Below are 14,983 nucleotides of genomic sequence, written 5' to 3'. Positions count from 1 at the left end.
AGCGACCTAGTAGTAATTTCGATAAAGTTCTGACTACGGCTTAGGAATAGGGTTGGAGAGCCCATGGCATACGGAGTTTGGGAAAAATATCACCTGGTGATATATATATATATACAGTACCAGTCAAAAGTTTGGACACACCTACTCAGGGGGTTTCGTTATTTTTTACTATTTTTTTTAACTCTTTTCTACATTGAAGAATAAGACATCACTATGAACTATGAAATAACACACATGGAATCATGTAGTAACCAAAAAAGTGTTAAACAAATCAAAATATATTTTATATTTGAAATTCTTCATAGTAGCCACCCTTTGCCTTGACGACAGCTTTGCACGCTCTCTCAACCAGGTTCACCTGGAATGCTTTTCCAACCGTCTTGAAGGAGTTCTCACATATGCTGAGCACTTGTTGGCTGCTTTTACTTCACTCTTCACTTTTACTTCACTCACCCAGATTTCCACCGGTCTAATGTCTATTGCTTGTGTTTTCTTGGCCCAAGCAAGTCTTATTGGTGTTCTTTAATAGTGGTTTCTATGCAGCCATTCAAAGTTATTGAAATTTTACAGATTGACTGACCTTCATGTCTTAAAGTAAAGCTATGATGAACTGTCATTTCTCTTTGCTTATTTGAGCTGTTCTTGCCATAATATGGACTCTTTTACCAAATTAGGCTATCTTCTGTATACCACCCCTACCTTAAACGCATTAAGAAGGAAAGAGATTCCACAAATAGAATTTTAACAAGGCACACCTATTAATTGAAATGCATTCCAGGTGACTACCTCATGAAGCTAGTTGAGTGAGTGCCAAGAGGGTGCAAAGCTGTCATCAATGCAAAGGGTGACTACTTCATTTATTTAACTTTTTTTTTGGTTACTACATGATTCCATTTGTGTTATTTCATAGTTTTGATGTCTTCATTATTATTATACAATGTACAAATAAAAAAAGGCCTTGAATTAGTAAGTGTGTCCAAACTTTTGACTGGTACTGTAAGTAAATATATATATATATATATATATATATATATATATATATAAATATTTGTATTATTGTTATAATTTTTTTAACGAAAGTAGTGCACTGAGCCTTTACTAGTCCTGTATTAGAGGACTGACATCACTGTCTGTAGGTCGGGCAAAAATAAATTCATCTGCAGACTAGCTCCAGAATGGGAAAAATATTCTCAATTATATTACTATATATTACTACTATAAAATCGACTATAAAATCAAAAGAACCTAATATAAAATAATGGTTTGGGACTGACAGCCGATCTTGTCTACTAAAGGAACAAGCCTACAGCCTATGACATGGAGCATAGCCACATAACATACAGTAGACCAACTTATATTCTGTTCTTCTGAAATACATTTTCTTCATATCATGTTTCTTTAGACCTGCCTAAAATAAGTAATGAATTTATTGTGAAGTTGTATATTCAATTGGTTTATTAGACTTTTTAAAATGTAGATGTTCCAAAGACGCATCAGCAGCTTGTAGGTGTGGAGACCAGGAGATGCTAAACGTGTTGATGGAGACCAGGAGATGCTAAACGTGTTGATGGAGACCAGGAGATGCTAAACGTGTTGATGGAGACCCGGAGATGCTAAACGTGTTGATGGAGACCAGGAGATGCTAAACGTGTTGATGGAGACCAGGAGATGCTAAACGTGTTGATGGAGACCAGGAGATGCTAAACGTGTTGATGGAGACCAGGAGATGCTAAACGTGTTGATGGAGACCAGGAGATGCTAAACGTGTTGATGGAGACCAGGAGATGCTAAACGTGTTGATGGAGAGACCAGGAGATGCTAAACGTGTTGATGGAAACCAGGAGATGCTAAACGTGTTGATGGAGACCAGGAGATGCTAAACGTGTTGATGGAGACCAGGAGATGCTAAACGTGTTGATGGAGACCAGTTGATGGAGACCAGGAGATGCTAAACGTGTTGATGGAGACCAGGAGATGCTAAACGTGTTGATGGACACCAGGAGATGCTAAACGTGTTGATGGAGACCAGGAGATGCTAAACGTGTTGATGGAGACCAGGAGATGCTAAACGTGTTGATGGAGACCAGGAGATGTTAAACGTGTTGACGGAGACCAGGAGATGCTAAACGTGTTGATGGAGGCCAGGAGATGCTAAACGTGTTGATGGAGACCAGGAGATGCTAAACGTGTTGATGGAGACCAGGAGATGCTAAACGTGTTGATGGAGACCAGGAGATGCTAAACGTGTTGATGGAGACCAGGAGATGCTAAACGTGTTGATGGAGACCAGGAGATACTAAACGTGTTGATGGAGACCAGGAGATGCTAAACGTGTTGATGGAGACCAGGAGATGCTAAACGTGTTGATGGAGACCAGGAGATGCTAAACGTGTTGATGGAGACCAGGAGATGCTAAACGTGTTGATGGAGACCAGGAGATGCTAAACGTGTTGATGGAGACCAGGAGATGCTAAACGTGTTGATGGAGATGCTAAACGTGTTGATGGAGACCAGGAGATACTAAACGTGTTGATGGAGACCAGGAGATGCTAAATGTGTTGATGGACACCAGGAGATGCTAAACGTGTTGATAGAGACCAGGAGATGCTAAACGTGTTGATGGAGACCAGGAGATGCTAAACGTGTTGATGGAGACCAGGAGATGCTAAACGTGTTGATGGAGACCAGGAGATGCTAAACGTGTTGATGGACACCAGGAGATGCTAAATGTGTTGATGGAGACCAGGAGATGCTAAACGTGTTGATGGAGACCAGGAGATGCTAAACGTGTTGATGGAGACCAGGAGATGCTAAACGTGTTGATGGAGACCAGGAGATGCTAAACGTGTTGATGGAGACCAGGAGATGCTAAACGTGTTGATGGAGACCAGGAGATGCTAAACGTGTTGATGGAGACCAGGAGATGCTAAACGTGTTGATGGAGACCAGGAGATGCTACACATGTTGATGTTAATTAACAGTCAATTACAGTGAGATTCCTTTGCATGACAATAACCAGCTGACACAATGTCATGACCGCTAAAGCCCTATTTTTGGCTGAGCAAATAAGTGTGCGTGGTACAGCTATCCCTGATCAGAAACATTTACCAGAGCAAGTGCAGGCCTATTAGTTTCATCAGTCGTGTAAAGGCAACACCGAAAGCCTGCAGAGGTTGTGAAGTATGAACATGAGACTGACATGCTTTAGAAAATAGGATTGCTATTCCTTTCTATTGGTATCATGATGTAGATACTCTCAATGTCAAACCCTACGCCCTGCTCCCTAACAAAGTGGAGGGCCGGTAGGAAGGAGAGTGTGGTTAACAAAATGCATGGGTTCTGTTTTATATTCCACACGTTCCCGTGACACAAGCTGTATAGGAAAAAAATATTGGTTGTATTTTATTCTGTTATATTCCTTTATATTATTACCGCAAAATATGTGTGTGTTGACTGTGATCAGGGCACGTGTGTCTTGTCTGTTGAATGAACTAAATAGTGAACTATTCATTTGGACGTAACAAAAGTAAACTCAAAATATGTCATTCTATTGTTTTGAAAATACCTGTTATTAGTCTTCTAATGTTTCTTAGGACCTTTCCAAACAAATGAATAATAGATGTGTTTTTGATGGTGTAAATTCAATGGATTTATTCAAATAGATGCCCACCCACATCTGCTCACCACTCCCACTCGTCACCGGCCTGCCGGCATGTGCACAGGAGGTCTAGGAGGTGTATGCAGGCAAGAATGTGGTCAAAATGGGCCTGTTTGTAAGGGGGTAATATAAACATTGCCCTATTATTTTTACAGGCAAAATACCTTCAATCCTTTGTGAAAGCAGTATAAGCTACTTTGTCAAAGCCCAGTGGAGCCACGTTGCTGCTTAATAAAGGGCCATTTTGCCCCTTTTCAACCTCGTATTCATTATCTCCAGCACCAAACCAGTAGGGGTGTAACGGTTCACCAAACCCACCGTTTGTATTGCGGTTTTGTGGGGAAAATAAATGCCAACAGTTACTGTAGTAAAGTTTTGTTTATTTGAAAGGTGCAATATGCAAAAATCGCTCTGCCATTTCCTGGTTGCAAAAATTCTAGTAGTTTGCCTAATTTCAGTTTATGTGACAAAACAAGCAATATTTAGTGTAGAGAATCATTGTACCATCCATTGTCCCAAAAATACTGTGTTTTCATTTGTTTGAAGATGGTGTACTTAAACAAAACATAAGAACGGGAAGCATAGAAATAGCACACTTAGAACAGACAGTTTATTCAGAAAATATTCAAACCCCTTGACTTTTTCCACATTTTGTCGGGTTCTTGACCAAGGCCCTTCTCCTCGTATTCCTTTGACCTCTTGGCTTGGCTTTTGCTCTGTCATGCACTGACAACTTTGGGACCTTATATAGACAGGTGTGTGCCTTTCCAAATCATGTCCAATTAATTTAATTTACCACAAGTGGACTCCAATCAAGTTGTAGAAACATCTCACGGATGATCATTAGAAACAGGATGCACCTGAGCTCAATTTCGAGTCTCATAGCAACGGGTCTGAATAAATATGTAAATAAGGTATTTCTGTTTTTTATTTGTAATAAATTTGCAAAAATTCAAAAAACCTGTTTTCGTTTTGTCATTGTGGGGTATTGTGTGTAGATTGATGAGGAATTTGTTTTATTTAATCAATTTTAGAATAAGGCTTTATGTAACAAAATGTGGAAAAAGTAAAGAGGTCTGAATAGTTTCCGAATGCTTTGTAGATAGTGGCTGAGGCTGGAGCTGGGGCTGGGCCTGCACTGGTGGGTGAAGAGAGAGAGTATATTCTCTGTTGGTTATTCCCTGAAGCGTGTACCTGAGGTAAGAGGGCTTTTTCACATAAAGAGCCGGGCTGGAGGTATAGGCTCTACACAAATAACAATCTGTGGAGAAAGCCTGCTTTAAAAAGGCAGCCCCAACCTCATGCCCAGCCTCAGCCAGAAGCTGCCTGTCCATGCATGCAGGGTGAAGAAAGTCGACTGCAGAGAACACAGAGGGATGGATATACGCTATACTTGCCAGACATAGTGGGTGTTGTTATGCACTGGCTTTCCAGACACTGGGACTGTAAAACTCCATTTGTAACTGTCTCCTAGGACCTAAAGTACACCTATAACACATTTTATTTTCCGGGGGTTTTATTCACAACTTACCCACAGCTGGCAAATGAATATACTTCAATCTACTTTATGTTGATTGTCTAATACTTTTCTATGCATCCTCATATTTACATATTTGTTAACAAACTATTTTTTCTTTTGTCAGTGGTGGAACCCTGTTGACCGTCAGTGGAACTAACCTGGCCACCATCAGAGAGCCTAAGATCAGAGCCAAGTACGGCTCCGCCGAATCCTTCCATGTGAGTATGGACCTAGCCCAGACCCCTTCACAAACACCTCACTCACACACATCTGGTGTGTCTTCCATGGGTGGCCATCAGACTGTCTGCCGGTTGTTCTGCCAATTTTGTCTCCTGTTTCTACCCTGCTCCTTGAAACAAAACATCCAACACTCCCCCAGGCCGTTTAACCTTTAAAATGTCCCAGGATGACAAAGCGGTGTTGGCAAGTCGCCCCTCACCCCCTCACCTTGCACCATGGGGCTCCATTAACCTTTCCTTCAGTTCTACTGGAAGAGAATCAACTTCTGCTTAATGACCTTGTTCTAATGGCCCGTCCCTTGTGCTCCGTTCAAACTAGCTTCTGCTCCAGACACAATGCTGCTGAGGTCCTTGTGCTCTGTTCAAACTAGCTTCTGCTCCAGACACAATGCTGCTGAGGTCCTTGTGCTCCGTTCAAACTAGCTTCTGCTCCAGACACAATGCTGCTGAGGTCCTTGTGCTCCGTTCAAACTAGCTTCTGCTCTAGACACAATGCTGCTGAGGTCCCTTGTGCTCCGTTCAAACTAGCTTCTGCTCTAGACACAATGCTGCTGAGGTCCCTTGTGCTTATGCTCCTCCAGACACAATTCAAAACTAGCTTCTGCTCCAGACACAATGCTGCTGAGGTCCTTGTGCTCCGTTCAAACTAGCTTCTGCTCTAGACACAATGCTGCTGAGGTCCTTGTGCTCCGTTCAAACTAGCTTCTGCTCCAGACACAATGCTGCTGAGGTCCTTGTGCTCCGTTCAAACTAGCTTCTGCTCCAGACACAATGCTGCTGAGGTCCTTGTGCTCCGTTCAACACAATGCTGCTGAGCTTCTGCTCTAGACACAATGCTGCAGACACAATGAGGTCCTTGTGCTCCGTTCAAACTAGCTTCTGCTCTAGACACAATGCTGCTGAGGTCCTTGTGCTCCGTTCAAACTAGCTTCTGCTCTAGACACAATGCTGCCTGCTTCTGCTCCAGACACAATCCCCCTTGTGCTCCGTTCAAACTAGCTTCTGCTCTAGACACAATGCTGCTGAGGTCCTTGTGCTCCGTTCAAACTAGCTTCTGCTCTAGACACAATGCTGCTGAGGTCCTTGTGCTCCGTTCAAACTAGCTTCTGCTCCAGACACAATGCTGCTGAGGTCCTTGTGCTCCGTTCAAACTAGCTTCTGCTCCAGACACAATGCTGCTGAGGTCCTTGTGCTCCGTTCAAACTAGCTTCTGCTCCAGACACAATGCTGCTGAGGTCCTTGTGCTCCGTTCAAACTAGCTTCTGCTCTAGACACAATGCTGCTGAGGTCCTTGTGCTCCGTTCAAACTAGCTTCTGCTCCAGACACAATGCTGCTGAGGTCCTTGTGCTCCGTTCAAACTAGCTTCTGCTCTAGACACAATGCTGCTGAGGTCCTTGTGCTCCGTTCAAACTAGCTTCTGCTCCAGACACAATGCTGCTGAGGTCCTTGTGCTCCGTTCAAACTAGCTTCTGCTCTAGACACAATGCTGCTGAGGTCCTTGTGCTCCGTTCAAACTAGCTTCTGCTCTAGACACAATGCTGCTGAGGTCCTTGTGCTCCGTTCAAACTTCTGCTCCAGACTTGCTGAGGTCCTTGTGCTAAACTAGAGACACAATGCTGCTGAGGTCCCTTGTGTGCTCAAACTAGCTTCTGCTCTAGACACAATGCTGCTGCCCTTCTGCTCAAACTAGCTTCTGCTCCAGACACAATGCTGCTGAGGTCCCTTGTGCTTCTGCTCTCCTTGTGCTCGTTCAAACTAGCTTCTGCTTCTGCTCCAGACACAATGCTGCTGAGGTCCTTGTGCTCCGTTCAAACTAGCTTCTGCTCCAGACACAATGCTGCTGAGGTCCTTGTGCTCCGTTCAAACTAGCTTCTGCTCTAGACACAATGCTGCTGAGGTCCCGTTGTGCTCCACAATGTTCAAAACTAGCTTCTGCTCTAGACACAATGCTGCTGAGGTCCTTGTGCTCCGTTCAAACTAGCTTCTGCTCTAGACACAATGCTGCTGAGGTCCTTGTGCTCCGTTCAAACTAGCTTCTGCTCTAGACACAATGCTGCTGAGGTCCTTGTGCTCCGTTCAAACTAGCTTCTGCTCTAGACACAATGCTGCTGAGGTCCTTGTGCTCTGTTCAAACTAGCTTCTGCTCTAGACACAATGCTGCCCTGAGGTCCTTTCTGTGACACAATGCTGCCCTTGTTCAAACTAGCTTCTGCTCCAGACACAATGCTGCTGAGGTCCTTGTGCTCCGTTCAAACTAGCTTCTGCTCCAGACACAATGCTGCTGAGGTCCTTGTGCTCCGTTCAAACTAGCTTCTGCTCCAGACACAATGCTGCTGAGGTCCTTGTGCTCCGTTCAAACTAGCTTCTGCTCTAGACACAATGCTGCTGAGGTCCTTGTGCTCCGTTCAAACTAGCTTCTGCTCTAGACACAATGCTGCTGAGGTCCTTGTGCTCCGTTCAAACTAGCTTCAACAATGCTGCTGAGGTCTTCTGCTCTAGACACAATGCTGCTGAGGTCCTTGTGCTCCGTTCAAACTAGCTTCTGCTCCAACACAATGCTGCTGAGGTCCTTGTGCTCCGCTCAAACTAGCTTCTGCTCAGACACAATGCTGCTGAGGTCCTTGTGCTCCGTTCAAACTAGCTTCTGCTCTAGACACAATGCTGCTGAGGTCCTTGTGCTCCGTTCAAACTAGCTTCTGCTCTAGACACAATGCTGCTGAGGTCCTTGTGCTCCGTTTCTGCTCTAAACTGCTGCTGAGCTCCTTGTGCTGCTCTTCTGCTCTAGACACAATGCTGCTGAGGTCCTTGTGCTCCTGCTTCAAACTAGGTCCTTGTTCTGCTCTAGACACAATGCTGCTGAGGTCCTTGTGCTCCGTTCAAACTAGCTTCTGCTCTAGACACAATGCTGCTGAGGTCCTTGTGCTCCGTTCAAACTAGCTTCTGCTCTAGACACAATGCTGCTGAGGTCCTTGTGCTCCGTTCAAACTAGCTTCTGCTCTAGACACAATGCTGCTGAGGTCCTTATGCTCTGTTCAAACTAGCTTCTGCTCTAGACACAATGCTGCAGAGGTCCTTGTGCTCCGTTCAAACTAGCTTCTGCTCTAGACACAATGCTGCAGAGGTCCTTGTGCTCCGTTCAAACTAGCTTCTGCTCTAGACTCAATGCTGCTGAGGTCCTTGTGCTCCGTTCAAACTAGCTTCTGCTCTAGACACAATGCTGCTGAGGTCCTTATGCTCCGTTCAAACTAGCTTCTGCTCTAGACACAATGCTGCTGAGGTCCTTGTGCTCCGTTCAAACTAGCTTCTGCTCTAGACACAATGCTGCTGAGGTCCTTGTGCTCCGTTCAAACTAGCTTCTGCTCTAGACACAATGCTGCTGAGGTCCTTGTGCTCCGTTCAAACTAGCTTTTGCTCTAGACACAATGCTGCTGAGGTCCTTGTGCTCCGTTCAAACTAGCTTCTGCTCTAGACTCAATGCTGCTGAGGCCCTTGTGCTCCGTTCAAACTAGCTTCTTCTCTAGACACAATGCTGCTGAGGTCCTTGTGCTCAGTGTTGGTGACATGTTAAGAGGTCCATGTAGAGCATACAGCGTAGGTGAGGGGATTGTTACAGTTCTGAATCTACTAGCAATACCTGGAGACATAAAAGCCAACACAGCAAAGCAGTAATATTTTCTGAGAATGTTTAGCTGGGAGTTAGAGAAACTGTAATGAGATTCATATAAACCAATATTTGAATGGGTTTTTAAGTAACATGGCTCCTCTAGGGCTGTGGTTCTGAACTGGTTTTGCCTCGGGACCCAAATTTGAACAGGTTGTCTGAGTCGCGACCCTATATCCACATTGTGAGAAAGAATCGCCAATATACAATCTGGAAAACAATTTGTAATGCTATATTGATAGTAAATGTAGCAATTATATTACAAGGGAACAACATTCCCACCTCTTTCATTGTCAATAATTACATTTTGCCCATAATCCTGATGAAGAATGTTAATAAATTCACTGGTTTGAGACCACAAAATCCACCAAATAGCACTGCTAATATCTCTATAATGTAAATACTGGGATTAAAGAAAACATTTCCAGAGATTAAATTATTAAAGTGTGCATCATCAGCTCCTCTTGTCATGTTAGTCACTGCAGATCTTAGAGAGACATTTATAACTGGTCAGAAATGTCCAGAACAACTAGCCCATGTCAGCTAACATTTTCTAACTAGGTTTTTTAGCCCATAGATTTTGTTGTAATGTTTGCATCACTCAGGTGTCTCACGAACACACATAAGACATGGCAAAATGCGATCTCAAATGAAGCAAGGGGAGCCCGAGTGAAAAGGGGTGGGAACCACTGTAAGGGAACATACAATTTGTCATCTCACACTTTTCTAATCTCTTTTATTTTCTATGTTCCTTCCCCCTGTCCCTCTCAGAACTGCACAGTGTTTAATAACTCCGTGATGGTGTGCCTGGCCCCGTCAGTAACCGACTCCGAGAGGGGCTTCTCAGACACGGGCAGTGGGCCGGATGAGATCGGCTTCTACATGGACAACGTCCACGCTCTGGTGGTGGTCAACGAGACGTTCAGCTACTACCCTGACCCCGTGTTCGAACCCCTCAGCCCCACCGGGGTCCTGGAGCTCAAACCCACCTCCCCTCTCATCCTCAAGGTAAGAAAGCCTGAATGCCAGCAGGGCAGAGTGGTTGGAGTGGGAGGGTGAACACTGAGGACCAGAGAGGCTCAGTCATTTCAACGAGTCACAGAAATTGAAATTGATATTTTCAAGTGTCTACCAGGGAATTCTCTTTCACCTGTCTATCTTAGAAACCATTCATGTATTTGTATTTGTTAATCCCTATTAAAATACAGTGTATACTATTTCATAAAATATATTTTTACGATTTTGGGTTACATCAAATGTAATCCGCCGGATTTTTCGATTTAGATGATACAATGTTTCACGTATCCCTCAGCTCCAGCTCTAAACGCCAAAATTGGGACGGTTGTGCATCCAATTATCCTCTGAGCCAATATAAAAAAACAACATAAGAACCATCATTGAAAATGAAATGTATTAACTAAACCTTTTCTGATTGCAGAGAGAATCCCCCGTCTGGTTCGTTATAACTAACCTTCACATTAGCACAGTGATGAGAATAAGAAAATGTAATTTGCTGAAATAATCAAGGATATTTTACGAGATGTGCATCGCATTCGCCAAGCAGTTAATTTTTCATCTGGTGCGCGGGGTGGGGTGTTGGGTGCATGGCTGATGCAGGGTGAAATGATCGTGAATAGAATGCATGCCTGAAGTGTTCCACGGCGTGACCTGCCTGGGAGGAGCCCTGTGGAGAGAGGGATTGGAAGACTGAGTCTTCACCTCTCTCATGCTGCTAGAGCAGTGGGTGGCACAACAGCTCTCTCTCTCTCTCTCTCTCTCCCTACCTGCTCTTCTCTGCCACCCTTCTGTTGTTGCTGCTCTCTCTCTCTCTCTGTCTCTCTCTCTCTCTCTCTCCCCCCACCTGCTCTTCTCTGCCACCCTTCTGTTGTTGCTGCTCTCTCTCTCTCCCCCACCTGCTCTTCTCTGCCACCCTTCTGTTATTGCTGCTCTCTCTCTCTCTCTCTCTCTCTCTCTCTCTCTCTCTCCCCCACCTGCTCTTCTCTGCCACCCTTCTGTTTTTGCTGCTCTCTCTCTCTCTCTCTCTCTCTCTCTCTCTCTCTCTCTCTCTCTCCCTCCCCCCCCCACCTGCTCTTCTCTGCCACCCTTCTGTTATTGCTGCTCGCTCTCTCTCTCTCTCTCTCTCTCTCTCTCTCTCTCTCTCTCCTCTCCCCCCACCTGCTCTTCTCTGCCACCCTTCTCTCTCTAGAGTTGAAGGCTACAGGGCTCATGGCCTCGCTCTGACACTTAGGCAAAGAGAGATGCTTGGGGAAAAAAAAAGTTTTCCAAAGCTTTTGTCAGATTGAAATTGTGCGACCTCCAACATCGGCGCTGGCTCCATACGAGCCAAAGTCTGTCACATTATAGAACATATCTTGCCTTGCTACCAATGCACGGCTTTGTGTGGTTAACTCTGTGCTTGGCCTTGGTTGAAAGGATTGGGTCAGATAAAAACAATGAAACAGTTGACACTGTTTTTGTGTGTTTCCTTCCAGGGTCGTAACCTAATCCCTGCAGCGCCTGGTAACTCCAGGCTGAACTACACGGTGTTCATCGGGGAGACCCCCTGTGTTCTGACCCTGTCTGAGACTCAGCTGCTGTGTGAATGGCCCAACCTCACTGGACAGCACAAAGTCACAGTGAGCACTTACTCTATACCATTTCACATGGCACACGACTCACCTGGACTGAGTTCACACGGTCTCCCTTGACTTGACTTTGTTTTATCTAACCTTTATAGATACTCAAGATGGAATTGCCTCTGTACATTTTTTCCCTTAAAATACTACAGCTAATTTCAGTGCACTTAGTATTTTTTCAGTTTCCCCAAGTACTACTTTCTATATATCCTCAAATACACACACAGTCCCCTCCAAACAAATATCTACTATCCTCTCCAGTCACACTATCTGTGTGACATTTAGTAGTCTGGAAAGACATTGAAAGTAGTGACAACACATCCATGTAATTCAATATGATGGCTCTCCAAACTACCAGTAGGCTTGGAGCTGCATTCTCTTTGCTTTACAACTAAATGTCATGTTGAATATTGGAGAAATACCATTTTCATGGGTCGGTATAGTAATTCATTACTCTTGACAATGGCACTTTAAAAATAGAACTGTCTGTTTCCATCCGCTCTGTGCTGGGCTGTGTGTGTGTGTGCGCGTGCGTGTGTGTTGTGTGTGTTGTGTGCGCTGTGGGGTGTGCTGGGGAGAAGGGCACAGCTGTGTGTTCTATACCCTGTGTAAAGTGACCTACATACAGGGCCCCCAGTAGGCGTCTGGCCCGACGCACAAGGCTACGTCTCTGTATGTGTGCAGAGTCTGGTGTGTGTGTGTTGTCTTGTTTGCCTCCTCAGATGCACAGCTGTGTGTTTTCTAAGAAACCTTTTATGGCCTTCAGGTTTTTCTGTTCTCATCAGTCCCTTCCCTGTCAATACAATAGAAAGTACATGATGTTTAGAAACTGTCATCAACAGGACAAACTTTTAGCACCTGAACCGAAACAACCCAATTTTACAAGTGTTTAACATTCTTTGACTGTGTTAACTTGATACTTTAAAGTGCAGTAATCATTGCTCATCGAAATAGTTATCAACCCCCCACTGAATACTTTGATTTGAGATAATCCAGTGATGGGTTCTGTCAGACCTGCTGGTTTATGTAAATGTGGGTTTTTAGAACCCATTCCCAGTGTTTTACTCCTATTAACGACTTTGGTTCCTGAGGGGTAGATTCTTTCACTGTAGTGATTGCTTTGTTTGATTAGCACTGTGACGTGTTTCTGTGTTTTTTTTCTGTGTGTGTGCTCAGATCCGGGTGGGTGGGTTCGAGTACTCCCCTGGTACTCTCCAGATCTACTCAGACAGCCTGCTGACCCTGCCTGCCATCATCGGTATCGGAGGAGGTGGTGGTCTGCTGCTATTGGTCATCATCGCTGTGCTCATCGCCTACAAGAGGAAGTCCCGTGATGCTGACCGCACCCTGAAACGCCTGCAGCTGCAGATGGACAACCTGGAGTCCAGAGTGGCCCTGGAGTGTAAAGAAGGTACGGACAGTCACACATCCTTGTCAGTCTCTCTTTCACCTCTCTCTCTCTCTCTCTCTCTCTCTCTCTCTCTCTCTCTCTCTCTCGCTCTCTCTCTCTCGCTCTCTCTCTCTCTCTCTCTCCCCCCCTTTCACCCCTCCCTCTCTCTCTCACACCCCTCCCTCCCTCTCTCTCTCCCTTTCTCTTTTCTTTCTCTCTTCCTCTCTCTCTCACTCTCCCTCATTCATAATCACCCTCTTATTCTCTTTCTGTGTGGATATGTGACTGTGCTGTAGCTGCACTCTGTCCAGTCGTCATGGTAACAGGTTGGTGTGGCTGATACGAGAGGGCTGCTTGCTCTCTGGTGATGTGGTCGCAGTATCCTCTGAACGTGTGAGTGTGTCTGTGTGTTGTGTGGACAGCCAAGTTGGTGTTGTCGCTTTGACGTTTTGAGGTGCGTCTATGCTGCCCACTGAGAGATGGACCGAGACTAATTGGTCCTTATCTGTGGCTGGCCATCCAGGAGGGTCATAGCCTTGTCAGTCTCAGCCCACAGCCTGTCGCCAAACACTGATGGATACAGAGATGGGGAAGAGAACTCTGGCAGAGACAGAGAGACGGGGACTGTGTGGGGTCAGATCGACCAGTACAGGGAACATCGGAGAGTGATTGAGTTAAAGCTACTGTTACTCCACATGTATACCTGATAGATTTAGCATTCTTGCCACACATGCTCAATACAATGCACATGCCGTGATCTATTTACAACACAAACAGCAGCAGCACAACAGACATGAGTTCCTTTACACACCAGTCTCAGACCGGACAGACCAGCAGCAACAGAGAGTAATCTACACATCTGCCTCTGTAGCTGGGAGGTTTGGGCAACGATGTGAGGTAAAAACACTGAGTGCCACCAGGAAGTAGAGCGTTGCTGTGTCCCCGCCCCCTGCCCCGCCCCTCCTGCTGGAGGCCCAGACGGGCTATGCTACCCAGGTGATGGGGATGGGCGGGGCAGCAGACGGGGGGGCGGGCTTGTCCCACTAAGTGTCAGTCAGTAGGGGAGGGGAGGATGATAGGGGAGGTGGAGCTCAATGAGCCGTGCTCTGAGGGCCATCAGAGAGCAGTGTAATCCAAACAAACAGACAGACAAAACTAACAGTCACACGGCTAATGGCCCATTAACAACATATTAGATGCTGCTGCAACTGTTGACGGGGAGACGATCTGCTGTGTAGTTTACCCTGCTGGATGTAATGGCTGCTTTGGCTTAGTGCTTAGACACAGCAAACTCAATAGAATGAAGGATAACTATTTCATTTTGCAAATGGTTGGAAAGTCGAGACTCAGCCAGACACATTCCCTGTCAACAGAATGTTTTATTATTCACATTATAACTTTGATAGTTATTTTATCTCTATGAATAATTGGACCCATACTGAAAGGCCCATATATGCATGATAGTAAAGCCTTAATTAACCTGTAGGAATCGTGCCGTCTGTATAATGTTTGAGTGGCTGCTAAACTGTGTGTAGAAATGGTGAAGCCCTTACAGAAGGGGGAGCTTGGCAGTCTACTATAATCATCCCAGCGGACGACGCAGGCCAATAACAGCTGGGGGAAATGATGCATGAAACGCATTGCTCCTTTATTAATTATCCACTCATCCAATTCATTGACTTTCTTTCCGATGAACTTTGTTTTATCTCTTTCTCTTTCCATTGTCTCTCCCCTTTTTTGTAACAGGTTAATTTCTTACGTTTAGCACTTCTCTTGTATTTCCAAGTAGTATGGATTCAATTCAAAACACAACAGAAGAATGAAATCCACATTCTATTTACTTGCCCTTTCCCTGTGTCTTTTTCTCTAAGCCAATCAG

General features: G+C 45.1%; 1 protein-coding gene across 2 annotated transcripts in view; it reads left to right on the top strand.

The window, feature by feature from the left end:
• LOC115102282 (plexin-A1-like) overlaps positions 1–14,983 on the top strand; it is a 305,508-nt gene that overhangs the window by 269,772 nt on the left and 20,753 nt on the right. For both annotated transcript variants that reach the window (XM_029622073.2, XM_029622072.2), the window contains exons 17-20: positions 5,302–5,395; positions 9,850–10,086; positions 11,571–11,714; positions 12,891–13,125. In XM_029622073.2, coding sequence (XP_029477933.2) covers positions 5,302–5,395; positions 9,850–10,086; positions 11,571–11,714; positions 12,891–13,125 — 710 coding nt within the window. The remainder of the gene's footprint in view (positions 1–5,301; positions 5,396–9,849; positions 10,087–11,570; positions 11,715–12,890; positions 13,126–14,983) is intronic.

Source organism: Oncorhynchus nerka, linkage group LG20 (assembly GCF_034236695.1).
Source record: "Oncorhynchus nerka isolate Pitt River linkage group LG20, Oner_Uvic_2.0, whole genome shotgun sequence".
NCBI classification, from domain to species: domain Eukaryota; kingdom Metazoa; phylum Chordata; class Actinopteri; order Salmoniformes; family Salmonidae; genus Oncorhynchus; species Oncorhynchus nerka.
This window is presented reverse-complemented; position numbering and strand designations above follow the sequence as displayed.